This window comes from Phyllostomus discolor, chromosome 13 (genome assembly GCF_004126475.2).
Source record: "Phyllostomus discolor isolate MPI-MPIP mPhyDis1 chromosome 13, mPhyDis1.pri.v3, whole genome shotgun sequence".
Classification (NCBI taxonomy): domain Eukaryota; kingdom Metazoa; phylum Chordata; class Mammalia; order Chiroptera; family Phyllostomidae; genus Phyllostomus; species Phyllostomus discolor.
This window is the reverse complement of record NC_040915.2, coordinates 18,662,614-18,687,772: the sequence shown is the minus strand read 5'-3', so window position 1 is coordinate 18,687,772 and position 25,159 is coordinate 18,662,614. Positions and strand designations below refer to the sequence as shown.

The following is a 25,159-nucleotide window of genomic DNA, read 5'->3' as shown; positions in this document are numbered from 1 at the left end:
TTAAATGTACATGTAACTCACACTTTACTTCAATGTTTAATATTAGAAGTGCTTTGGGACTTTATTTAGAAGTTTGGTGATGTTTTTGTGACCAGAAATATGCCATAGGAACTTCACGTGTGTTTATATCGATTAGCCTATGGTAAAAGTTGGTTTCGTTATAGTATGCCATTTTGCTTAAAAGTCAGTTTCCAAGAACTCATTGAAGACATCGAGAACTTGCAGAAATCTATTTCTTTTAACCAGGAAAGAGTCCTTGCTTTATCCTTGTTTTTCTGAAATGACATCAGTAGATTTGTTTGTTTAGTTGGTTGTCCCCTAATGATTCCTGACAAAATAACTCACCAAGGAAAGCAGGGGGGGAAAGTCAAGTTTTACTTAGAAAGAGATTGTATAACATGCTCTAGACTGAGAGCCAGGAGACCCATGTCCGACCCTGAACTCTGCCCCTAACACATTGCAGACTTTACTCCCATGTCTGTGTTGAACCTAAGTTCCCCTTCATACAAAAAAAGGACTGAGTGGACCACGTGATGCCTTGGGCCTCGCCCGGCTCTCATGCCCAGGGCGTTCCTGTGCGGGTCTCCCCACTTAGCTGTGGCGGGAGCAGGAGCCTGCACAGTGCGTTAGGGCAGCCATATTGCAGCAGGAGGGAAGAAAGGGGCCACTCCAGGAGCTCAGGCAGACCTGCTCATTGTGGTAGCTACTGGCACAAGAGTCACGTGCTTTCAGAGGACGCATTTCCTCCAAAATTTCCATGCTTCTGTGGTTGTGGGGAGCTATGGTTATAACTGGAGGCGCTGTCATCCGGTTGTTCTTCCCGGTCCTGCTGCCCATGCTCCCCTGAACAAACTTGACTACCCTCTCTACTGGCATCCAGCCTGTGGCTAAAGATAAATCCCACTGCCTTTACCGCCAGGGTTAGTTTTGTGCCCAAACTGTTTGCGTTTGACTGTATTGAAATGTCAGTCACTGGTTTTAATACAGTCAAAGGTCTTCTTGCTTGAATGGTGCTTATGGGTGATTCCCATAACTCATCCTACCATAGCATAGGTGGTCTCAGTTTCTTCTCTCTCTCTTTCCCCATGAGCCTTGCTCAGAGCACTGGGCTGCTGGTTCACAAGGTGTGGGCCGAATCAGGTGAGCCAGGAGATGCTGCGGTTAAGAGCCTGTTCTCTGAGGTCAGACTATTTGGCCTCAGGTCCAGGTTCTATTGCTGACTGGCTGTGCCACCTTAAAAAGGAAGCTTATCCCTCTGCAAAGCTGGGAGAAGGATAAAAGTCTTCTCATTAGATTGTTGGGAAGATCAAAGAAAACAGTGATTGTGGGAGACAGCTCAGCCTTTCACAGGAAATAAGGGTTCAATTGTTGCTATTTGTCATGCTCAGAAACTCTCCAGAGTTATTGAAGGTACAATGTGAGTGTGTGAGTGTGTGTGTGTGTGTGTGTTTGAACATGCCACCCACTTGATTTTAGGCACATTTTGGGACTCTGCAAGGGAGGAGCTGTTACGATAGAAAGCTTAGACCTTCTTCATACCCCCAGACCAAGTTTTTGCCTTCCTCTGCTCCCTGTAACTAGGGATGATATTAGGAAACCTAAATTATAGATGTGACCACAATTGTCATTTTGTTACATATAGCGGGCAGACAGTGCTGTTCCTCTGGGTACAGCATTTATTTCCTGAATAACTTAGAAAAGACACAAGAATTTTAGACACTACGGAATTGATAGAATTAGGTGGCTACTTAAATGGGTAGGATATGAAAATATGCATCAGAGCAACTGGTATCATGCCATCCAAGATCTAATGCCTTCTTGGGCTCCGATCTAGTGAGACATTTCAGGAGAATAGTAGCAGGTGTGCTCTACATTAAAAAGCATTTTTTAGCCCTGGCTGGTGTAGCTCAGTGGATTGAGCGCGGGCTGGGAACCAAAGTGTCCCAGGTTCGATTCCCAGCCATGGTACATGCCTGGGTTGCAGGCCATAACCCCCAGCAACCGCACATTGATGTCTCTCTCTCTCTCTCTCTCTCTCTCTCTCTCTCTCTCTCTCCCTCCCTTCCCTCTCTAAAAATAAATAAAATCTTTAAAAAAAGCATTTTTAAGTCTAATTCTGATGTACAAAGGAAGTTTATTCACACCATGGAAAGGTTATCCATTTTATGAAAGGACTTAGTTTTTTTCAATTTTTGTCTTCTCTGGTGAATGTGAACCCATGTGAATCAGGAGGCATAAGATAAAGTTTCTGCCTGTTGCCAAATGGTGCTAAATGGAACATGTAAGCGATGAGGTATCATACACAGCTCACTTAGCGGAATGGGCACAGGAGGCAGATCAGTAACAGGCAATTACCCTTCACGGTTGCTTGGCGTCCCCAGGTGAGAGGTGCATGTGATGGCCCATCAGGGGTGAAATGTTATAAATGTTCATGGAGCGGATGAACAGGGGTTTCAAGTAGAGAACATGGACCATCACACCTGAAGACCCAAAGGCAGGCACTGATTTGCAGTTCAGTTAATTCTGCCAAGAGCAACTCTGTGTAATGAGCTCTGGGTAGAGGTGACCGGGAATTGATTCAGTGAAAAGTGGTTAATTATGGTCCCTGAGCAATGCCTGAAAGCCTTAGTTTTTCCAAATGTGAATAAACAGAAAGTAAATAACCTCAAAAACTGTTTTCCCCAGAAAGGGATTTCGGGACAATGTTTAGAGAAGGGCGCTTAATCTTTTTGTTTGTTTGCTTGCTTTTATTCCATCCACACATCTAATCCTTCCCAAGCTAATGTTTCGCTTACTGAGTGATTCTCAACTTGACTTCAGTATAGGAACATACTACAGAAAAGCCCCATGTTAATCCATTGTCCAGACCCAAACACTTGAGAGAGAAAAGGGGTCGCTGTGTTTAGTGCACTAGGCAACAGGTGTAGTTGGCACTGCTCCCCAGGCTAACTGGGACGGCTGTTCCCAGTCCCTAAGCAATGGAGCCCCAGCCCTGCCAAAAACAAAATGCCCTGAAAAGCGGGTTTAAAAGCAGAATGGACCATCCACAGTGTAGTTACCTGAGTATTAGGGTTCAACAAAACTGTTTAAACACAAGATCTAACAGACACATAGAGTCTTTGGAAGCAAAATGAGTACCCAGCATTTACTATCTGACACAGAGGCGTAGCAGCATAAACCAAGATGAAGTGGTCTAAGTTTCCTTCTCTAGGGGAGAAAGCCCCTACTAGCTCATGGAATCATACTAATGTCTCATTTTTATTGAGTGATTTCCTTCTGGCAGTTACTGCAATCAAGCACTTTATGAGCAGCATGTCAGTTCATTTTTACAATGAGTCTAAGAAATAAATATTCGTTTGATCCCTGGAGAAACTAAGGTAGTAGAGAAAGTTTAGGCAACTTGTTGATGCTCTCAGAGCTAGTGAGTGGGCAAATTGTTTTTTTTTTTAATTTTATGAAATTTAATGGGGTAACACTGGTTAATAAAAGTATATAGGTTTCAAGTGTACAGTGCTGTAACACATCATCTGTATATTGCATTTTGCGTTCCTCACCCAAAGGCAAGTCTCCTTCCATCACTGTTTCTCCCCCCTTTACCCTCGTCTACCTCCCCCTCCCTGCTTTCCCTCTAGTAATCACCATAATGTTGTCCGTGTCTATGAGTTTTTGTGTATTTTTTTGGTCTGGTTTGTTCATTTGTATGAGTGAAATCATATGGTTCTAGACTTTTGCCATCTGACTTATTTCGCTTAGCGTGATGTTCTCAAGATCAATCCATATTGGCACAAATGACATTATTTCATTTTTTTATGGCTGAGTGGTATTCGATTATACATATGTATCACATGTTCTTTGGTCTTGAGCTCAGGCAATCTGGCTCCAGAATCCATGCTCTCAACTATACTACTACACAGTTAATCTTCCACAAGGGCAGTCTCTAAGAATGGTCAGACTTGCAGATAAATTTATTCCTGGACCATTCTCCTAATCCACAGCCACCCAGTGGGCAAGAGCATGAGGAGGTGAGAGAAGGTGCAGGAGCGAGGTCAGAGATGGAGAATGGAAGAAGTGGCCATTCTGTCTTCATGGTAAAATTAAGATAAAAACATGTTTGAGATCTAAGATTAAAACACTGTTTTCTGAAATGGAAGGTAAATCCTGAACAGGTTTTGGTGGACAGGACCTACATGTTTCCATTCAGGGCCTCAGTCGATGGTAGAGCAATATATAGTAAGCACTGGCAACCAGACCAGGTGCCGTCGAAGCCCAGCCTGGGTTCTGCTTGACCAGCCAGCCACGCACCTTTGTGAGACTGTGGTGGGCAGACGGAGCACCTTGTTCTGCATTGTGCACAGGTGGCCTCTGTAGGCTAGGGGAGGCCCAACCCACAATGGTGCAGCTCTATAGAGTTTGTATGCACCAGGTTGAGAAAGGATCCTGCTTCCTGTTTAAGGCAGGGCAGACTGATGTGTCAACGAAAGTCACCTTCATGCTCAGTCTCACCATTGCTCACATTTCTGAAATTCAGAGACTCTGTGCCCAGATGTCAGAAGCAGTAAAGGGGAGGAAGAAAGAAGGCATTGAAAGAGAGTGGGGGGGAAAAAACCTTTTTAGACAGTCTGTAAATAAATAACGACCCTGAGCTTTTAAATTAGAGGTCATACACGAAAGTGTTTCCTAGCCTTCTGAGCACAGGTGGGATCTGGTAACTAACATTTAAAATTCAATTAAGTAAATAAATCATGTGCAATGGGTGGTCCTTGGAGTTTCAGTCCCACTTGCAAATCCCTTCGGTTGAGGTCAAATGAGTAAGGAGCTTTGCAGATTTACCACTCACGTAGCAGCTTTGTGAAAAGAATGAGGATCTTATTGCCCCTGTAACATTTGTAACTTGCAGGGTGTGTGCGCTACAGGTCTACTCTGGCAGACCAATAAATCCAAGTGTACATTCAAAGAAATGTTGGAGATTAGACACATTTAATCATTGTGGCAAGAGCCTGTTCTGCAGGATATCTTTAATCAGTGCTTCTCGAGCTGCAGGCATTCACCGTTCCCCTGCACGGTTCTTCCCACGTTCCCTTATCTCGTTCCTATCTGGGTTCACATATATTGTCAACTACTTTTCTTCATACTGACTGATTTTTTTTAATCCTCACCCAAGGATATTTAATGATTTTAGAGGGAAAGGAGGGAATAAAGAGAAACATTGATCGGTTGCTTCCTGAATGCTCCCCAACCAGGGATTGAACCTGCAACCTAGGTATGTGCCTTGACAGGGAATCGAACCCACAACCTTTTGGTGTATGGGATGATGCTGCAACCAACTGAGCTACCCAGCCAGGGCATAAACTGGCTGATATTTTTTTAAACTAAAAGATCTTTGAACAGAAAACTCACTATCTCCTCTGCAAATGTAAACCCAACTTGCCCTTCTAAGAAGGAAAGTGTAAAAGGAGACACAGTGCCAACAAAACAGTGTCCCTAAAATCTAGGAAGACACCATTGCCTGCCAAATGCTGCAAGCTTCAGGCCTGTTCTGTCTTTATGAAAAAAAAACAGGAGATGACAGTCATAAAGATATTAAGGCAAACCAGCACCAAAAAGCTGAGATGGTTCTCCTGAAGAAATCAGTAGGGATGGAAGGACATGGGAAAGAGAACGGCTTTCTCATTATGTAAATTCAATGTTATGTTTAAGGGTGTGCTGGTGGACTACGCCCCTGCTGTACATACTGACCTTCCCCCCGATTGCCTCTCCCCCTTATGAAATGGATTTTGCATATAACTCAGGTCAGTCGAGCAAGACACCTTCTCTGTGTGTAATGCTCCTTCGCTGAGGGTTGTTTTTGTCCTATATACAAGTCCACTGGGTTGCAAACAAATCATTTACTCACCGTGTTCATCAAGCAAAATGTTGTCAGGCTTCATATCCCTAGGGGAATAAAAACAAAAGAGAAAGTTGCTCACGACAAAACAAACAAACAAGCAGAGCCAAAGCAGAAAATGCTCGAGAATGCTAAGTAGGGTTGAAACGTGTCCTGGCCCCTCATCACTCACAATCTATTTCAGTTTTCACTGTGAATCTAAAGATGATTACCATGAACACCCCTCTTTCTAGATCCGAAAACTGAGGCTTAAAGGAGTTAAGTGACTTAGCCCACGGTCAAAGGTGATAGATGAAAGAACTAGGCTCTGAACCTGAGTCTCTCTCATTCAAAAGCTCAGACTCTTAATCTCCAGAACATATAATATCTAAGCACAGAAATATTGCTCCACAGGGTCACATGGGGCATGTCAATTGTCATAAGGTGGGAGTACTAATTATCATTGTTTTCATCTGTGTAAATCTGGAATGAACATGAAGACTATAAAAACAGGTTTATAACATGATTTTATCTTAAACTTGCAGAGATTAGAGTCCTCTTTAGGATGATGTTATAATCTTCTAGTTACTTCATCAGTATTACTCCTGGGATGGTTAGTTACGATTTGGACCAGTCGTCTATGGTTTGTTGAGATCCTTACATTTATATGTGGGGGAAAAAAGACCCACCCGCTTCCAGTAAAAAAAGTAGTTTCATGATAAATACTTAGAGATAAGGCCTATAGCACGTTCAAAATGCTCCTGAAGCAAATATTGTAAACAGGGCTCCCCAATCAGAGAACGCTGTTGCTGCTCCTAACAGCCCTTATCCTCCACTCTAGGCTTTCCTGCCCTTCCCTAACATGCAATTAAAGCCCTTCAACCTAAATTCACAAAAGCCATTAGGGAAGAAATTCTGAAATAGGTTTTGGGAACACACATTCAGCCTCGTCAAGTGGCTTTTATGTTGCTTGAATAAGGTGACCTTGGTTTTTGACAGACTAAGATTGCCAGGGTCCTCTGTTTGTGAAAATATTAATGAATAGCAAGCCCTGACCTACAAAGAGAACCAAGTTCATGCCACCCCCAACGTGCAGTCCCATGAACTTTGAATATCTTCTCATTTGGTTTCTTAGAGACTTAAAGTTAATTCTGGATTCTTAAGTGATCCTCTGTAGCTGTAGCATTTTTCTTCTGTGGTGCAGGGGACAATTTGCTGAAAATGTAGAGTTTTCAATGGAGGGGTTTCAACTGCGTAGTTCTATAGCCTCTCTCTCTCTCTCTCTCTCTCTCTCGCTCTCTCTCTCTCTCACTATCTTTCTCTGTTGCAGATTCCACACCAAACCCCTTGACGGATCCTATTATTTTAAGCATTATCAAGTTCAAACTTGCTCATATGGAATAAAGGCCCTTTTATCATCTGGCTCCTGTCCTCCAGCCACATGGAGTCCCCAAGATGCTCCCTGCATCTGCCCACCTTCTTCTGTTCCTTCACCAGAATCAGAGGCCCCATCCCCACTACACCCAGACAACGCACATTCATCCCTCACCTCATAGCTCAGATGCCGCTTCCTGCAGGAAGCTCTCCTGACTTTCTGGTTCTGAGTCAATGGCCTCTTACTATGTGCTCTGCAGAGCATGCTTTTCCCATTGTAACATTTATCATTTGCATTTACTTTATGTCCCAACTGGATTATGAGTTCCTTGATGTCGGGTGGTTTCTAGATTATAGTCGTACTCCATCACGTAAGCCCAGAGAGGATGGTGGGCAGTAAATGCAGTGGTACCAGGAGAAAGCCTAGTGCACTCAAGGTTGGTTGGTCCTAACAGTATCTACCAGAGCGCTCTGGGGCAGCACCAAACACTCTATGGCTGAAAGCTTGAAGTAGTCCAGGTATTAGGATCCCACCCCCTCTTTCAAACCTGCACACAGTGAGCATCCGTTAGCCTTGGCCAAGTGAGAAGGAGGCCCAAGCAGCCCTGCCAGGAAGAAAGGGACCTGGGTATAGCAAGGTCAGCACACGGATGTCATGGCCTGAATGGATGACAGCTTGCTGGAGAATTTGGATAGCTCTGCTTTTGACACCTTATCAGCTTCTGTAAATCCCTCAGCATCACTTTTATTATTTATTAAAGCTACATGTCCTTCTACTTACTGCTTCCCCCAGAAACTAACGATAATGCTTAAAGAATAACACAGAGATCAGAGAACTAACAACTGGTTTAATGTGACGCTTTTAACGTCATTCTCATATTCATTTATTCATCAAATATTTATCTATTTTGGCAAGTCACTATGCTAGGGCTTCAGAAATGTAAAGACAACTGAGACACAGTGCCTTCAGGGATGGAGAAGGTACAAAAGATTCATAAGGGACCATGCCAAAAAGGCCTGAAGTGGTGAAAAGGTGTGTTTACTACTAAATTCAGAGGAAGAATATGAGGAAAATTTAAGAAAGTTATAAAAGAAAAAGTGGACTTTAACATAAAAATAAAGTGTATAAGCATAGGTTCTAAGTATACAGTTTTTCCAAAATGTTGATGAGGTCACTGCTGAGTCACTGCGGGGTGAACTGCAGAACAATCGCATTGTTTCCTCATACACCAGGAGAAAGAACATGAAAAGAAGCCCAGCATGCTACATAAGAATTCCTGCTGGAGCAAACTGAGATGTTTCTAGTTGTGGAATTTAGCGCCACTTTCTTACCTTTTCAAACAAATCCTGAATATGAAATAACTTTTGCTGAAACATTTCTCCCTGTAAGGCAATCTGTAATATGGCTTCATGCAAAGTGATCTGATTCATAATATGATTTGACTCAGAGGTTACCAAACCTGGATACGTTAAGCATCATCAGGCGGGCTTTAAAAATCACCGACTCCGTGACCTGCCTCACTCAGTCCCGTGATAATTAGACTATCTGTCCAAGCACAGCCTCTTCTAAGAACGTCTTATGCACAGTCAGGCTCAGAAATACCATCCAAGCGTGGCTCAAATCCAAAAATATTAATCTGATTTTGAAATGTGGACCTTTATACCCTGGACAAATTCTTTGGTCAAAATATACGTGGAGGTATACAGCTCATGAGTTCCCTCTCACTGTTATTTATCATTTTCGGTGACGACAATGTCTGTGCGGACATTCCATCTGCTATCTTAACCCCTCACTTCCCCGGCTTTCCTCCAAGGATCTTCTCACCTCTCCCACCCAGCTGTTCCCTCGTCCCTATTTCCTCCATCACTCCTCTGTCATTATCCCAGCCTACCAGCTGACCAGCATGACTCTCTGCCCAATACGATTCCCAAACTGGCGTGTCTAACACCCTGAGACCACCAGGTTCTCAGAAGAAGGTCATCTTCTCTGTAGTACTCAGTGCTGTAGTTCCCAGGATCCTCACAGTGTCCACAACAAAGGAAGCACTTAAGTAAACATTTGTCATAAAAACGAGTGAGTCTAGTTCCTTGGTTCTCACACTTCTGAAATAATAAGCCACGTGTTCTTTTTCCCTAAAGATAAGAAAAAACAAAAAAACAAAGGACAACATCCTCCCACAAAAAAAAAAACCATAAACCACTCTATCTACACCAGATGCACTGTATTTAGCATTGGCCAACTAAAATATCAATCGTTTTAGTAAGTGGATGAGTGTGCGTCAGATAAGAGTGATAAAGAAGTGATTTCTGCAGTCTGAGCCCACAATTTCAGAGGGCAGGCTATCAAATTCAGGGGGCAGTAACGTACAGTTCTAGGCTCGCTCACACGTGCTGTAGAAACACAGAAGGCCACGTCCTGTTGGGTCAGCAGGTTCCCACAATGGGAACTGGAAACAGCGTGGAAATGCAGTGCTCCTGCAGCTCAGTCCGAGGCCGAACTGATACCTCCCTGTTCTCACTTGAATGACTTCGCAGCACATTAGCAGCACTTAATAGGCTAATTACATCCCTTCCCTGGGCCTGCCCTGGGATCAAGTCGCTAGCCCTGCAATCTGATACGGGGTGTTGTGAGAACAGGGAACAAGAAAGTCAGTGTGTCCAAACCAAAACCCACTCCGTGGGTGTCCCACGGCTTTCTGACAGGGCCACAGCTCGGGTTTAACTCTGTGTCATGTACTGTTCTCCTAGGCTGGGTCCTCTGCAAGTTCTTGAGAGGAGAAAAGATAGCATACATATAATTCTATAGCACATTATTTAGGGTGTCACACAAAGGCCACTGGTCACCTGAACAGGTCTATGGTAAGAAATGAGTTGGGTGGGGTGGGAGATTGTGAGTCGGAAATTGTAAGCAAACCCACATGGTCTGGTATAGGAGGTAGAAGTATACGCTGCCAGGATTGGATTAGTACCTCCTGGGCCTCCTCTTCCACCTCTTTCTTACCCAGCGGATGGTTTTTTTTTGTTTTAATTGGTTTAAATTGATCTGCAGCATGTTTAATTTTTTCTTTTTCATAGTTTCTATTGCATATTTGAAACTCATATAGATTTTTGCACCCTATTCTATAATATTTGCATGTCTCTTAACATAAACGTTCCCACCCCCCGGCTGTGGAGTAGATCTGTTGCCCCAGGAAAGTGAAGCGCGCGCGTCCAACAGGACAGCAGCACAGAAACTGGGGCTTGAGAAGCAGGACTGCAGACCAGGACCTGTAACCTGAGACTGCTAACCGTCCTGCAGTCTCTGGAAGCAGAATATTTAGATGACGAGGTTTCCTGCTTTACGCTGTAGGAATAGTCGATGCTCACTCATTCCCATTGTTTCCTTTCATCTGGACTCACACAGATCAAATCCCCGGTCATGGGTATGCATTCTGTCACCAGGCAGGCAAGGACACAGAGCATTGGGGACCTGAACATCACATCACTCAGCTGCAAAGACCAGCCAGCACGCAGGGTCTCCTGGGTCTCTCCCTCCACCCCACAAGGTTTTAAGTAAAGAAGTGAACCAGTGAGAGGAAGGCAAAGGGTCTGCAAGGTAAGGGGAACTGAAAAGGAAGAAGATCAGTGTGGTTGCTGGTGGTAACAGACAACACTGTCATGAAGGGGGGTTTGCTTTTTAAAATTAAGCAAAGGAGAAGGCCATTCAATCTGAGGTGAAAAGTAATTTGCTCCATTTCAAATCCAGGACTGGTAGTATCTTCTCTAGCAGTAGGAAAAAAATAAACTTGTCACTTGAAAATGAAACAAATGAACTCTCCTAAGCACCAAGAGAATTAAAAAAAAATGAACATCTGAGTCTTTCCAGAGCCACGAACCCACTGGGGTCTGGAAGGTCTCAGGCACTGTGCTTGGCCAAAAGTCACACAATGGAACCAACTGGCGCATACACTAAGATGCGTTGCTTTAATATCTTACAGGGAGTAAAAAGTTATAATAAAGTACCAACTCCGGTGTATCATATGCCAGAAGCCATGGAAATAATTTTGACTCATTCATGGCAGATGGCTATTACTGTGTTGGCTGTTGTCATTTTTTAAAAATTTGACAGTCTCAGGGAAAAGAGGTCAGTGCCCCTGACTAAATAGTCTGGTATTGCATGTTTTAAAAATTCTTGTGACACACCAGTTGAAAATTACTGTTCTAGAAAGATCTGGTGACTTTTTAAGTCACCAGGCTCAGTGACTTAGTCTTAGTGACAAAGCCTAAGTCGCGTATGCAGCTCCTGACTGGTGGCCCCAGGACTCGAGCACAGGCTGTATGAATGCAGACCCCAGCTCTGCGCCAGAGAAGGGGGCACAGTGATGGGACTGCAGGTGGATAAGTATGTGGCCATAAGGTCTAAAGCAAACAGACAAAGGGGAGCAGAAGTGGGAGACCTTAGGTCAAGGGCAATAACCCTGTTGAAAGAAACAGAAGCTAGGCATGGGACAAAGCAATTAAAATCAGCATAAGTTTTCTCAGCAGATGCTGTGGCCAAAGAGGGCTTGGGGAGGAATGCGTATCTATCTATCTGTCCACTTTTTTTGAGAGAGGAAGGGAGAGAGGAAGAGAGAGCAAGAGACAGAGGCATTGATTTGTTCTTCCACTTATTGATGCCTTCATTGGTTGATCCTTGTACGACGCTCTAACCAACTGAGGTAGCTGGCCAGGGCTAGGAATGTGCTACTATAAATTGCTTAAATGAGCAAAAGTATAGCATGGGGATGATTAGTTAGCGTTGGTATTAATTAGTGTGCTAATTAGAAATGGGTCTTGTTACAAGTGACGGAAAACCTGACTTCCATTGGCTGAAGCAGAGAGTATGCGAATGCACCAGCAGCCTCTGCCAGCTGTCAGCTGGGAGGTGCTGTGTTGCAAAGATCTGGGCTTTGCTGACCACCAGCGCTGGACAAGGTCACTCTGTGATTGTGACTGAGAGGACAAAACAATCACGTGATCATAGAATCATGTCTATGCACAAAAGCAAGAGCATTGTGCAAAGTATAAAACTGACCGAACACCCCTGCCCCCCACCCCTGACCTGCCCAACAGGAATGATGCTGTGTCTTGACCAGTGACTGCGCTGGCCTGCTCCATTCCTCCTGCCTCCCAGATAAAAATTATTAAGATGCTCAGTTATAGAATCACCCCTTTCTCTGACAGCACCCAAACCTAGGAAAAATTATGATGCCTCAAACCTTCCCCAAATCACCTAACGGAGCCCCAGTCCTATCGGAGCCCTTCCTAACATGCTCTTCTGAGATGCCCCACTGTTCGTCGTGTGTGCAGTCTTTCTTTGGGAACAAACACCAGCAAACTCAACTTTGCTGGACGACAGGTATATTCCCGGTGGTCTCTGCCAGGTGGACATCGACAAGCGGTGCTTTTCCCATGAACAGTCTGGGAGAACAAGGCAGTCCAGGTCCTTGCAGTGGTTCCAAATACCATCAAAGACCCAGACCCTTTCTTTCTTTCCACTCAACCACCTTGACAATTTGGCTTGTTGCCTCATGGCCTCAGAGTGGTTGCTCCAGCTCCAGACATCACATAGGCCTTTAGGGCAGGAAGAAGCTAAAATGAGCAGCACCAGTTAGGTTTATAACCTTTTATCCAGGAAGCAAATGTTTCTCCAAAGGCCCTTACAGTAGAGTCCCCCATAGGTCCCACTGGCCACACCGGCTCATACCCCACATTAAAGGAGGCCTTGATGGGGGCAGGGGGACGGGACTTCCATGACTGATGAAGCCAATCATCCCCCAACCTGGGACTGGGCACCCTGCTGCCAAATTGGGGTTCAGTTACTAAGGAAGAAGGCAAGGTCAATTTCAGCATCTCCTATAGCTTGACAGTCAGGGAGCATAAGTAAAGAGCAGAGACGCCAGCACCAGATGGCATAGCTTTGAACTCCATCCTGGCCATATTTGACCTTGGCTAGTTTGTAAGAGCAGGTCGATTTTATTGGCACTTATCTCACAGGGTTGCTGTGAGAATTAAGTACGGGTCACTTGCAAAGTACTTAGAGCAGTGACTAGTGTACACTAACACATCAGTGAGTGAGAGTTCTTACCAGTAAGAGTAAACTATACATACGATATAGTACACTACATTTTAAGTATAGTGGACATTATAGTAGATAGATAGATAGATAGATAGATAGATAGATAGATAGACAGATAGACAGAGGGGTGATGTTCATTTAACAGCCAGGACACCACAGCCATCGACCAATTAGAATGGACAATGGTAGAGGCATAGAAACAGTCCCTGAGGGACCCCTTCTGGGCCAGGAGCCAACACTTTGGCTGCTGCACCAAGGGAGGTGGGGATGAGACGGGAGAGGGGAAGACAGGGGATGAGGGAGGCAGGAACGGGACTGGGGAAGCAGCTGGGCTCAGGCAGCAGCTCTTTATTAACCAATGCAATGAAATACAAGGATTTCAGCATTTTTGCAACTGGTATGGCCACACCAGCATATGGACCCAACATGAGCCTTATATATACTATACTGTATTATACTATGTAGTACATGTGTATGCCTATATGTGCATATACACACACTATATACATATATAATGAATTTTAGGTTATATGAATATATTAGTACATAAAATAATGTTGGTCATAGTCTCAACCACAAATGGTCCTATCTGACCCCAGGAGTTACTAGACTTATTTGGGAAGCAGTAGATCATAGATGTTAAGTATGAGGGCTTTTGAGTCAGATGACCCAGGTTCAAATCTCAGCTCAGCACTTATTAGTTCTGTGATCTTGAGCAAGTTATGACCTTGTATAATGTGCATTGAGATTGTCCTCCAAACACAACATGCTTCATTCCCTTAATAATCATTCTAATTTTCATTTGGGTCTCTAACATTCTCTCTCTCACACACATGCATACACACACACACCAATCCATGTGCTTTGGGGAAGCCTACTCCACACCTGACTTTAAGGGAAGGTTCTGTGACTTAGGCCTAAGCTACAAAAAGTTGTCCCATCCCACAGTCCTAGTTATCGGTTCAGGGATGGGCCAAAGACCCAAATTAAGCCACTGATTAAGAAAAAGAGTTATGCTGTGGGCTTCTGAGAAAGAAGTTTCTTTGTTGTCCTGGGCAAAGCTTCCAGAAGAAATGTGTACCTTGCATATCAATATATGATCAATACTATGTTCATTGCAGCATTATTATAATAGCCAAAAGGGAAGCAAACTGTGTGCCCATCAATAGACAGCTGGATGCAGGAGATGTGGTGTATACATACAGTGGACTATGACTCGGCCATATAAAAAGGAGGAAATCTCACCATTTGTGACAGCATGGATGGACTAGAGGGTATTATGCTAAGTGAAATAAATCAGACAAAGACAAACACCATGTATTTTCACTTATATATGGACATTTAAAGAATAAACAAAACAGAAACAAACTTATGAGAACATTTTCATTGTTCCAGACAGTAGGAGGATTGGAGGGATGGGTGCAAAAGGGGAAGGGATCAAGATGTGCACGTTGGTGGGTACAAAATAGTCAAGGGGATATAAAGTACAGCATAGGAAATGTAGTCAATAATATTGTAGTAACTATATATGGTGCCATCCGGGTAATAGACTTATTGGGGGGAATACTTGGTAAAGCATTCAAAAGTCTAACCACTATACTGTACACTTGAAACTAATATAATATTGAATGTCAACTGTAATTGAAAAAAAAATATGTGTCAAATGACTAAATCTGAAAGGATGACATTTAAACTTTGTACTAAGATGTGTGCTAGGAAACGTGAAGTTTAATTTGAACCGAGTCACAGGCTGCATATTAATGAAACCCTTAACCTTATAGAAATTGTCAAAAGCTCCGCACAGGCTAGTTAAATGTTAACCTAGAAACGAGCAGTTCTTTGCCGTTTTCATCTGGGTTTTTACAAATGGATGGCCTCATGTGAAAAGCACAGTTCCAAATGGCCTGATGCATAATACAGAGAAGGCAGAGTCTCCTGTTTTCACAATGTGTAATTCATGCTCATTCATTATTCGGTAGCTTGGGAGCAGGTGCTGAATGGAGCATATCAACCTAATACCCTCATTACCACAGAGCCGTTTTGTTTTTGAGGCTCAGTTGCCCTTCTGCTGAGGGAGTTAGGAACAGAGAACATGTGCAAGGGCTTGGGAGCTACTGAGGAGAAGATTTATCAAGCCAAAGAGAAGGGGCGTTTTCTTAAACACTCCATAGAAGAGAGTAGCCTAAAACCAGCATCCACTGCCCCACTGCAATAAACAGAGAACACTGTCAATATACTGCAAGGAAGAAAGCCGGCACCAAGTGACACGTGCATAATATGAGTAATCAGATAATCTAGAACTATTTTGGACTTTTGTGTGAAAGCTGAAATACCTCACCTAACCTGAAATACGAAATTAAGCAAAGGCAATCTCTGGACAACATAAAATAGGTTACCATGTACTAACGCTAATGAATTGGACTACCATGATTTTACAAACAATTCTGAGAGGTTTTGTTACCTGGTCTCCCATCCCATAATATATTTGAAGACAGAGCTGATCTGAGTAGCACCCTCTAAAGAAGCAAAGATTGAAATCGTAGCTGCTAAGAAAACTATTAAAACATACACTATATTAGTTCGCTACGGCTGCTATAACAAGGTACCACAAACTGAGTGGCTTTAAAACTGAACCGGAAATATATGGTCTCATGGTTCTGGAGGCTAGAAGTTCAAAATCAGGGTGTCAGCAGGACTCTGCCGCACCTCCCCACTCCACCGCCCCCGGAACCTATAGCAGAGGACCCTTCCTTGCTTCTTCCCAGCTTCTGTTAGTTTTCTGGCAGTCTGTGGCTTTCCTCCCAACCCTCCATCTTCACATAGTTTTTCCTGTGTCTCTACATATCACCTCCACCCTGAGGGTGTCTATATCTGTGTCTGAATTCCCTGCTTTGATAAGGATGCCAGTTACATTGGACTAGGGCTCACCCTAATTAACTAATTTTTACTTGATAACCTCTATGAAGATCCTATTTCCTAATAAGGCCACATTCTGAGATACTAGGGATTAAGACTATAACACATCTTTTATTGGGGGGAAACACAATATCACCTGCAACACTAACCAGCTGAAAATATGTATCTAAACTAATATCTGTTGCTATTGGGTAAATAGTACTACAGAGTTTATCTGATCTTGAGGATGCCTATTATTTCATAAGGGTAAAACTAAAGGAATCTAATATGAAGGACAGGGTCTTTGAATCAGATAATGCTACTCTTGAATCTGGCCATAGTACACTAACTGTATGGTATAGGGCCAGTTACATAATCCCATTGTGTTGACTATCAAAACAGGCAGTGTGTGCAAAATGCTTACTAGCTCAGTGCCGAGTTCCTGGTATGTGCTTAATGAATCAATTATAGCTCTCCTTAGGTCATTAAGAAAATGATATTACGTACTTTGTGGTATAAATGAAATAGTTAAAATGTTGGTGAGCAGAAAGGATAAATGCCTTCAGGAATTAACAAAACGTCTCTCCAAATGACTCATTCCCCGGTGCTTCAGAAGCTGTGGTGTCCCTGTGTTGGCAACTTCCTCCTTCAGGAGCTCATCTGTCATTTAATGGTCATTGACAAAAATGATTAGTTGCAGAAAGCTCTTATTTTTTTCCCTCTGAATTATCATCTCAGGAAGATAAAATGTGACTTCCAAGATACAGTGTGGATGAGTCAGACAAAAAGGTGAAACTCAGCCTAGACGATCTTTGCCTGTAACAAAGACCTTGGCTCAAACAAAAAAATTTGGTTCACAACTGAATTGCCCATAAGACCTTGATTAGTCAATGTGCTAAAAGCTGTTTATCACACCTCACTGTCACATGCTCTGTTAATTTCCGTCATGCAGTCTTTTGGGGGAAAATGGATACGGGGTACAGAGTAGAGAAAAAATGAGATCACACTTTGAAGAACATCTTACCAGGACTGAGAAGAGATTGTTACCATCGGTATTTTGCTAGAAAGGTAGAGCAGAGAGACTTAGATATTGAGCTTGATAAACTGGGGAGCTTAAGCCTGTTTGCTTCCCCAGGAAGCTACAGCTTTTCACAGTCCAGGTGACCACAGAATTGTGCTCCATTGAGAGATTGACATGACTCCTTCCCCCTTCTGGTACCAGATTTTTGGGTGCATAAGGGGAGGTGCTGGACCATAGAGGTCTGTCAGTCTAACTAGAGGGTGTAAACCTATCCAAAGCCTGTGAAAGTTTGGGAAGTTGGTTCTTTTGAAAAAGCATCTGCTCGAGCCCAAGCCCGAGCTAATATAATCCCAGAGGAACAAAGAAGGGTGTGGTCTGTCTCTCTCTGTCCCCCGCCCACCCCCTTCAATGACCCACACTCACACAAAGCATGCACCTGTTCTCTCCCTCGCCGTGGGGACTCCACATGCAGGCTCCAGGAGGGAGCCTGACACTGCAGCACAGCAGTGGACTGCAGCTGGAAACACGTGCTAGGCTAGCCAAATGCTGGACTAGGCTCTCCTGTAATGTGGAGCAGAAACTCTGGAAACTGCCCTTTGTCTTGGCCCTGCTGAGGACAAGGCTGGACCCAATCCATGGCAGGGAGAACAGGGATGAGACATTAAGAAGTCAGGAGGGGAACCCCCTCCATTTTACATCATCAGTAAAGCTCACCACGGACCCATCCACACAGGTCTCAGAAAATCCTTTTCCTTGCAATACCAGAAGAACTCATTTTCCACCAATAACAATGTCACTCTTGTCTCTTAGGTATAAAAAAAAATTCTTGATTATTTGACCTTTTTCTTAACAGGCAAGTTCAAAGCTATGTTTAAGGTCACAGAGAAAACTGGTATCCCAGTCTGGTATACTTCTTTAGAGAAAGTATGGCAGACAGACTTCCTGGTGACCCCATGACCCCCACCCCCTGGTGTTCATGTCTTGTATAATCTCCAGCCCCTGAGTGTGGACTGGTTGTGTGGCTTCTAACCAACATTATATGGCAAAGGTTGATAAGAGGTCACTCTCATGACTGTGGTATATTACATGATGTTATTCAATGACATGTACTCTGTCTTGCTAGCTGACTGGCTTGGAGTTTTGCTCTCCTCACTGAATTTGAAAAAAAAAATTGAATCCTATAGCCACAGGGAAATGAATTCTGCCAACATCCTGAATGAACATGGAACTGAACTCTTGTCCAGCCCAGTCTCCAGAAGAGAACCCAGTTCTGGCCAACATCTTGACTGCAGCCTTGCAAATAACCCAGCTAAGATGTGCCCAGACTCCTGAAACCAAGAAACTATGACATAATCAATGTGTATTATATCATTACAATTACGTCCACTTGTTACACAGCATAAAATCCTAGCATAGCATGGAGAAAAGTCCCATATACCATTGATGTGCCATAGGAACACTGGGAATACATGGAAAATTTCAGAAACAACATTTTCCGCCACAACCTTTACCATCTACGTTCATCTAAGGATTACTTGCATATAAGGCCTTCATTCATTCATTCAGTCACAGATTTATTCAGCAACCACTCTGGATTACAGTATGTGCTGGGGATTAGAACATGAGTGAGGGGTCGTCTTCACCCATAAGGGCTTATGTTTAGGAAGGAGAGACAGTGTTTTATTTTAAAAAATGTCATCCAGGGGCTGCAGATAGAAGCATGACCACAACCCTTGTGAAGATGCAACTGAGTGTGAGAGACGTGTGTGTGCAGCTCACAGCATACACGCAGCTGCGTGTTTTCTTTATAGTGCATGCCACCGAGCGCTGTGCCTTTCTGAGGCCAGTGGTGAGGTGTTTCCTCGACTCCCTTCCACACTAACATCATCAGTCCGGGCGACAGGGGCATCATCTGCCCTTTCACCACCGCGGGTCAGCGCTGAGAACACTGTTTGGCAAAGGAGCTCAAGAATCAGTTTTTGAATGGGTGTTTATGATAGAAGCATTATTCCTGAGTTTTTTCTTTCACTGTCAAGATGATGATCTCTAGAAAAATGACAGGGACATAAGTAGCTACTGCAGATCCAGAGGGGACGTGCAAAGGCTGATTCCTATGTGTCTCCTTCAGAAGCTCTGAGAGGAACCTGGGTGTTGTTTACTGGTCCCTGTGATTACAGCACAGCCGACAAAGGTGGCGAACAAAAGTTCCAGCTGTCTGGTTTTTGACAATCATAAATTTTCTTATTCCCACTTCAAAATATCTGTAATCGACTGGAAGTAAAATTGTGGCAACTCTCTCTCTGCTATGCTGTCATTATTTATACACGTTTCCCAATTAGATTTTTATCCTGTTCCTATGGGAATTTAGAAAGCAGTGAGTTATAACTCCATGAGAGTGGTGGTAATTTTTGGAAAGAGAGGGGAACAACCACACATCCATTCAACTGGTCTTTTGATCCAAGATGACTTACTATTTAACTGTTCCGTACAATTCCTCTCATTGGCTTAAATTCATAATAGGGTCTTCTTGGCCACTGAACAAGGGAGTGAATACAAATGGATCTTTGGACTGTAATAATTACTTTCCATCCCATCATTCACTGGAGAGCCGTGGCAACCAACAAATCAAACAGTACTATCCCATAGGAAGGACTGTCATGAGTTTTATTTTCTTTAATTTTTTAACAAAAGCAAATCATCACTTTGTCCATATTTTAAACTCTTCATTCACTGATTTAATGTAGGTAAAATAATATTGAATTAGAAACTGGCCAAAATGTAGAAACTAAAGCTGATTTTTGAAAGCTGTCCTCACAGACAAATGTTTGACATTTTGACTAAAAACTGTCTAATTGTACAATTGCAAATTAATGTTTATTATGCCATGCTGTGTCTTTCACAAGCAGAAAGGAAAAATTCTAAAATTGAAGGAAATTAGCTAAATATTCTCCATACTTGGGAAAGTAAGTGAAAATTTTAAGTCCATAGAGTTTTAAAAGCTCCACTAACAAAATAAAATCCCATTCCTGTCTCACTTGGAATCTATGGCAGAAACAGGACCTCTGGTGCTTTAAAAATGGCTAGACACTGCTGGCAGGAAGGTCAGTGCGGACAGAACATTAAAACAGCCCACCCGAGGTTACCATAGAGAAACCAATGAGTACTTTCACTCATTTAGCTGCCCTTACAAGACTAGATGTTTCTTCCTGCTTTGGCTATTAAAACCCTTTTTAAACCCTCTGAGCGCTCAAGAAACTTTGTTTTGTTACTGCAAACCATTTTCTTCTCTAAAGTATTTTGGTCTTTTGTTGCACAGTTTAGCTTCTAGCTGGAGACTATTCTGTCATCTGTTGGTTCCATATGTAACACCTTCATGGTACAGCCAGACCATGGGAGCCTGAGGCCAGTGGTCCTGCCTTACAAACCACATCCTTGACTCTGTGTTCAGCATCTCCAAGGTGGGCAGTGGCTGGGGCCTCTCCACTCCCATCAAGTGATGCTTCATGGACTTGTTAGCTAAGTTACTTCCTGAGCCAGAGTTTCATCAACTGTAAAATAGGGACAATAATACCATCAACCTCCTGGGTTGTGGGCAGATTGAGTGAAGGAATTCACAGTTGCTTGGTGGAGTGCCTGGTGCCCAGGAAGCTCCCAGAAAACAGCAGCCTTCTGCCGCACATATTTGCTGACTGCTATGGAGAGTTCCGAATCTTCTACCACGTCCAGAGACAAAATGCTTCCAATCTAAATTTAGGAAGCCACAGGCTGGGCAGCTGCAGGTTTCCGTAGATGGCCTTTCCCTGCCTGTGGAATCCACTGTATGTCATAGATTCTTTACTTTCCACTCACACTTTAGTGTCTTGGAACTCAGGAGGTGTCTTACGATCCAGTCTTTCAAGTGGCTGAGGGAAGTTTTGTTCTGTTATTTTAGAGCCAATCGAATCCAGCATGAACTGGTTGATTCTTATTTTTTCCCCTCTTCACCCAAGAACATGCTTATTGATTTTATCTTATTATTTTTAAAAATAAATTTATATTTTATTTTAAGTTTATTTTTATTGTTTTTTATTTCCATTACCATTTATCCCCCTTACACTCTCTCTCACCTCCCTCTCCAAACCCCCTTCTCCCACAAATCACCACACTGTTGTCTGTGCTCCTGAGTTCTTTTTTTTTTTGCTAGATTCCTCCACCCCACAACCCCTAACCCCACCCCGAGCTCCCTGGTTGATTCCTTTGAAGAAAACGATTTTAGAAAGAGAATTTCATCCTCAGAAGCCTCTCTCTCCTCGCTGTTGTTCTTCATGCTTTTAACTACCCCACCCTCAGAGTGCCGCCGTCATTACCCTTTAAATGTCACAGACAAAAAGGCACTGCTAATGTTACCATGTACGTGTTTTTTTAAGCTATCTGATACCATTTCAAACTGATAGCACTTCACACTGATACCCATTACACTGAGGGCAGAAAGTTATGGCTGATAGAGCTCTCTCACAATTAAAATGCCTATTTGGTCACTGCTGGCTTAGAAAGCCTTACTGATATTGACATGAGTCCAGGTTTTCCCAGAATATTTTTTGAGGTTTGCCTGTTGTCCCAGCATAATTAATAACAACTACTTTCATCCCCAGGAGTACTCTGGTTTGGATGATGGATGATACGATTGATTACCCAATGTGAAGACCAAGGTAGGTCTACAAATGTTTGGTGTTCATGTCCTATAATTTCATTTTGTCTTTGTGATGTGTAACTTTGGTCATCTGTGTGGCTCAGGCAGAGTCAATTCCCTCATAATTCTTGCTGCACGTTGACTATACAACGTTGATGAAAAGCAAAACGCACATGGCCCTAACTCGTGGAGTTTACAGCTTGGTGGAGCAAACGGACATTACTTAATTACACACCACAAATGTCACAAGTCCTCAGGAGAGGTACAAGATGCTCTGATTGCTCTAGACCTGAGGGGGGAGGGCAGCCTTGCAGGCACGAGAAATTCACCTGAATTGTTTTGTGATCCCAGAAGGATGCCACTCATTTAACACAGCATTCAAAATGTCATTGCGTTTGCCTTCCACTCATCTGCCACGGTAAGGAGACATTTCAGTTTATAAAGAGGCCTTTCTGAACACAGGCATAAAGTAATAACTGTGGGTATGTGAAGGGCAAGGAACAGGAAGTTAATCCTTAGTTTCTTATGAAAGTGGCAAAATGATGATGGGAGAAACAAACAGGAAGAGAAGATAAGAACAATGATATCTGGGATTGGTAAGCTCCTTAAGAATACCCATCACATCCATTTTTTGGTTTTGTTTTGGCTTGGGTTTTCTTCCTCTGGAATTCCTTTAGGAACACAGTTCTGAGCATACAGCGGAAATGCTCAGGGCATCTTGACTTGCGATGACAGGGAAAATGAACCCCAGAGAAAGAAGACACAGGACCCAGATTCAAACAGAGAAAGGTGAAGGTCAAAGGCTTGGTTTCTCATAGTTCCTGTCCCCTTTCTGATATCTGTAATGTCAGCAACCAGAACAGACTGTGGGTGGTGGTCTGGGGTAGGATGCATGAGCATGGAGGCTCTGGGCGGGGTTTCCACAGGACGGAAACATGAAATGGTCTCGGAAAGCACTGGGGGAGACCAGGCACCGGCATGGGAGCGGGGCTGAGAGAGAGATGGCTGGTGAACAGGTCTCCAGTTATTGACAAAACGACAGGTGAGTAAATTTACTTCTGAGAGCCTACACCGTGATTCACTAGTCTGCTTTCCCTTTATCTGTGTTTCCAAAGAGCACATTTCCAATACAAATAGGCTCTTCTAAAATCAGGAAATTAAATAATATCTGTGTAAGTGTACAGAGCCAAGGCCAAAAAAAAATTGACCCATGGTGCCTGCGCAGAAAACCTATCAGTGATTATGTTACCTCTTCGTCAACAGACTCTGCATCCATGCAGGTAAATTCCACGTAAATGTTAACTCCTGTTGGGCAAAATTTTTACCTAGTCAAATTTTTACTAAATGAGACATAATTGTATTGATACTTTAATCTCAACAAATTCTTCAAGGATTAGATATGACTGTGGCAGCCACATGTGGCGATTTTTCATTTAATGATGTATAATTAATTAACGCATATGTTTCATGTGTGTTATTAATGCAAGTGGGGCTGCAGACAGAGCTCTGACTCTAGGGCCAGGAATAACTGAGTTTAAATCCCGGCAGTGCCACTTGCTGGAGGTTTGTCCTTGGCAAAGCTTTGAGCCACAGTGTCCTCCTCTGCGTAGTGGGGATGCTGTAATGACATGCAGAATCCTCCTTTGATTTTGAGAATTTAATAAGAGAACATATGAAAACACTTAGCAGTTCCTGGCATATCATCAGGAAACAGTCACTGTTTTGATGGTGATTAGGTTCAAACTTCTTATCAGTAACCTAGATGGGAACTTAAGGTCCCCCAGTTGTGGTTTTCTTGCATTCAGTACTGGTCTAACTGTATGTGTTCTAAACACATCACGCGAGATCAATTAGGATGCACATCATTAAAATTGCCAATTGCTTTACAAGGGTAAATTATTATTATCTTTTTCCCCCTCTGGGTTCACGGCTGCTTTGTTACCGTTGCCCCTTACACAGCATTGAACTGCACAGGTCCACTTCCACGTGAATTTTTTCCAACAAATACTCAGTCTGCCATTCTTATACCCACAATCGGGCACCTGTGGGTTCAACCAACCATGGAACAAATACAGTATTTTCTGTCCATGGTCGGGAATTCTCAGATACAGAGAGCAGACTGTATGCATTGTGCTGCCCCATTGTATTTAAGGGACCTGAGCATCTGTGAATTTCGGTATCCACGGTGCGTCCGGGGGGGTGGGCGTGGGCTAGAGACAGTCCTCACCCCCTCATGCCAGAAACTGAGGACACTGAAGGATGACTGTTAAGTTTGGGGGGGAGTCAAAGTTATATGCAAATTTTCAATTTAAAGGGGGTCGGCACCCTTAACCCCCTCCATTGTTCAAGGCTCAACTGAATTTTTGTCTTTATTCAACACAAATGTCCCCAGTGAATGAGACACATCCCCCCTGCTGACGTCTTTGCAACACACACAGTAGGGACTCAACATAGCCTGGAGGACAGGCATATGTTAGAGCTCTAATTTTCTTCCCAGAGAATTTTCTTCCTTCCCTTGAATTTCCTTCATTTCTATTTCAATTCATGCATTTAATATTTGCTAAGTTCCTGTATGTCACCTCTCTCCTCTTTGTCTAAGCTTAGTTATAAGACAGCACCAATATTCATTGATTCTGGTCTTGGACACAATGTGCTTAGCTGTTTTGTTTTTTAATCTGTGAAATAAGGACCAAAATCTACCTCAAGGGGCTGTTGTAAGAATTAGGTAAGGGTTCAATGTCATGTTCAAAAAGTACCTTGTGCATTCTCTCCTGTGCACTCGGCCCAAGGCCGTCTGTCCCCTTGACTTGACTGACCTGTGGATGATGCGCTGGCTCTGCAGGTAGTCCAGGGCCATGGCCAGCTCACAGATGAAGAGCTTCACGGTGTCTTCCTGGAAGCGGACATTCTGCTGCAGGTGATAACGTAGGTCCCCGCCCAGCAGGAGGTCCACTACCATGAACATGTCTTCCTCATCTTGGAAGGAGTACCTGGAATAGAATTAGAAATGAAAATGTGTACAATACAGCTGCCTGCTGAAGAGCCCCAGGGGCAAACGACCCCCCACAGATCAGAGCAGAGCGCTGTCGAGCTAAGAGGGCAGGCTTTGGGAGTAGATGGCCCGTCACTCACTCTATTACCCTAGGCCCTTAGTTTCCACGTGCATAAGATCGGACTAATAAGAATATCTAGCACATTTGATCATAGTAAAGAGTAAAGTATAACATCTAAGTCATACCT

General features: G+C 43.3%; 1 protein-coding gene across 2 annotated transcripts in view; it reads right to left on the bottom strand.

Moving 5' to 3' along the window:
* The window catches only part of STK32A (serine/threonine kinase 32A), a 95,182-nt gene that overhangs the window by 27,097 nt on the left and 42,926 nt on the right, over positions 1-25,159 (bottom strand). For both annotated transcript variants that reach the window (XM_036013764.1, XM_028528478.2), the window contains exons 4-5: positions 24,736-24,909; positions 5,894-5,931 (exon numbers count right to left, since the gene is read on the bottom strand). In XM_036013764.1, the coding sequence (XP_035869657.1) occupies positions 5,894-5,931; positions 24,736-24,909 (212 nt within the window). The remainder of the gene's footprint in view (positions 1-5,893; positions 5,932-24,735; positions 24,910-25,159) is intronic.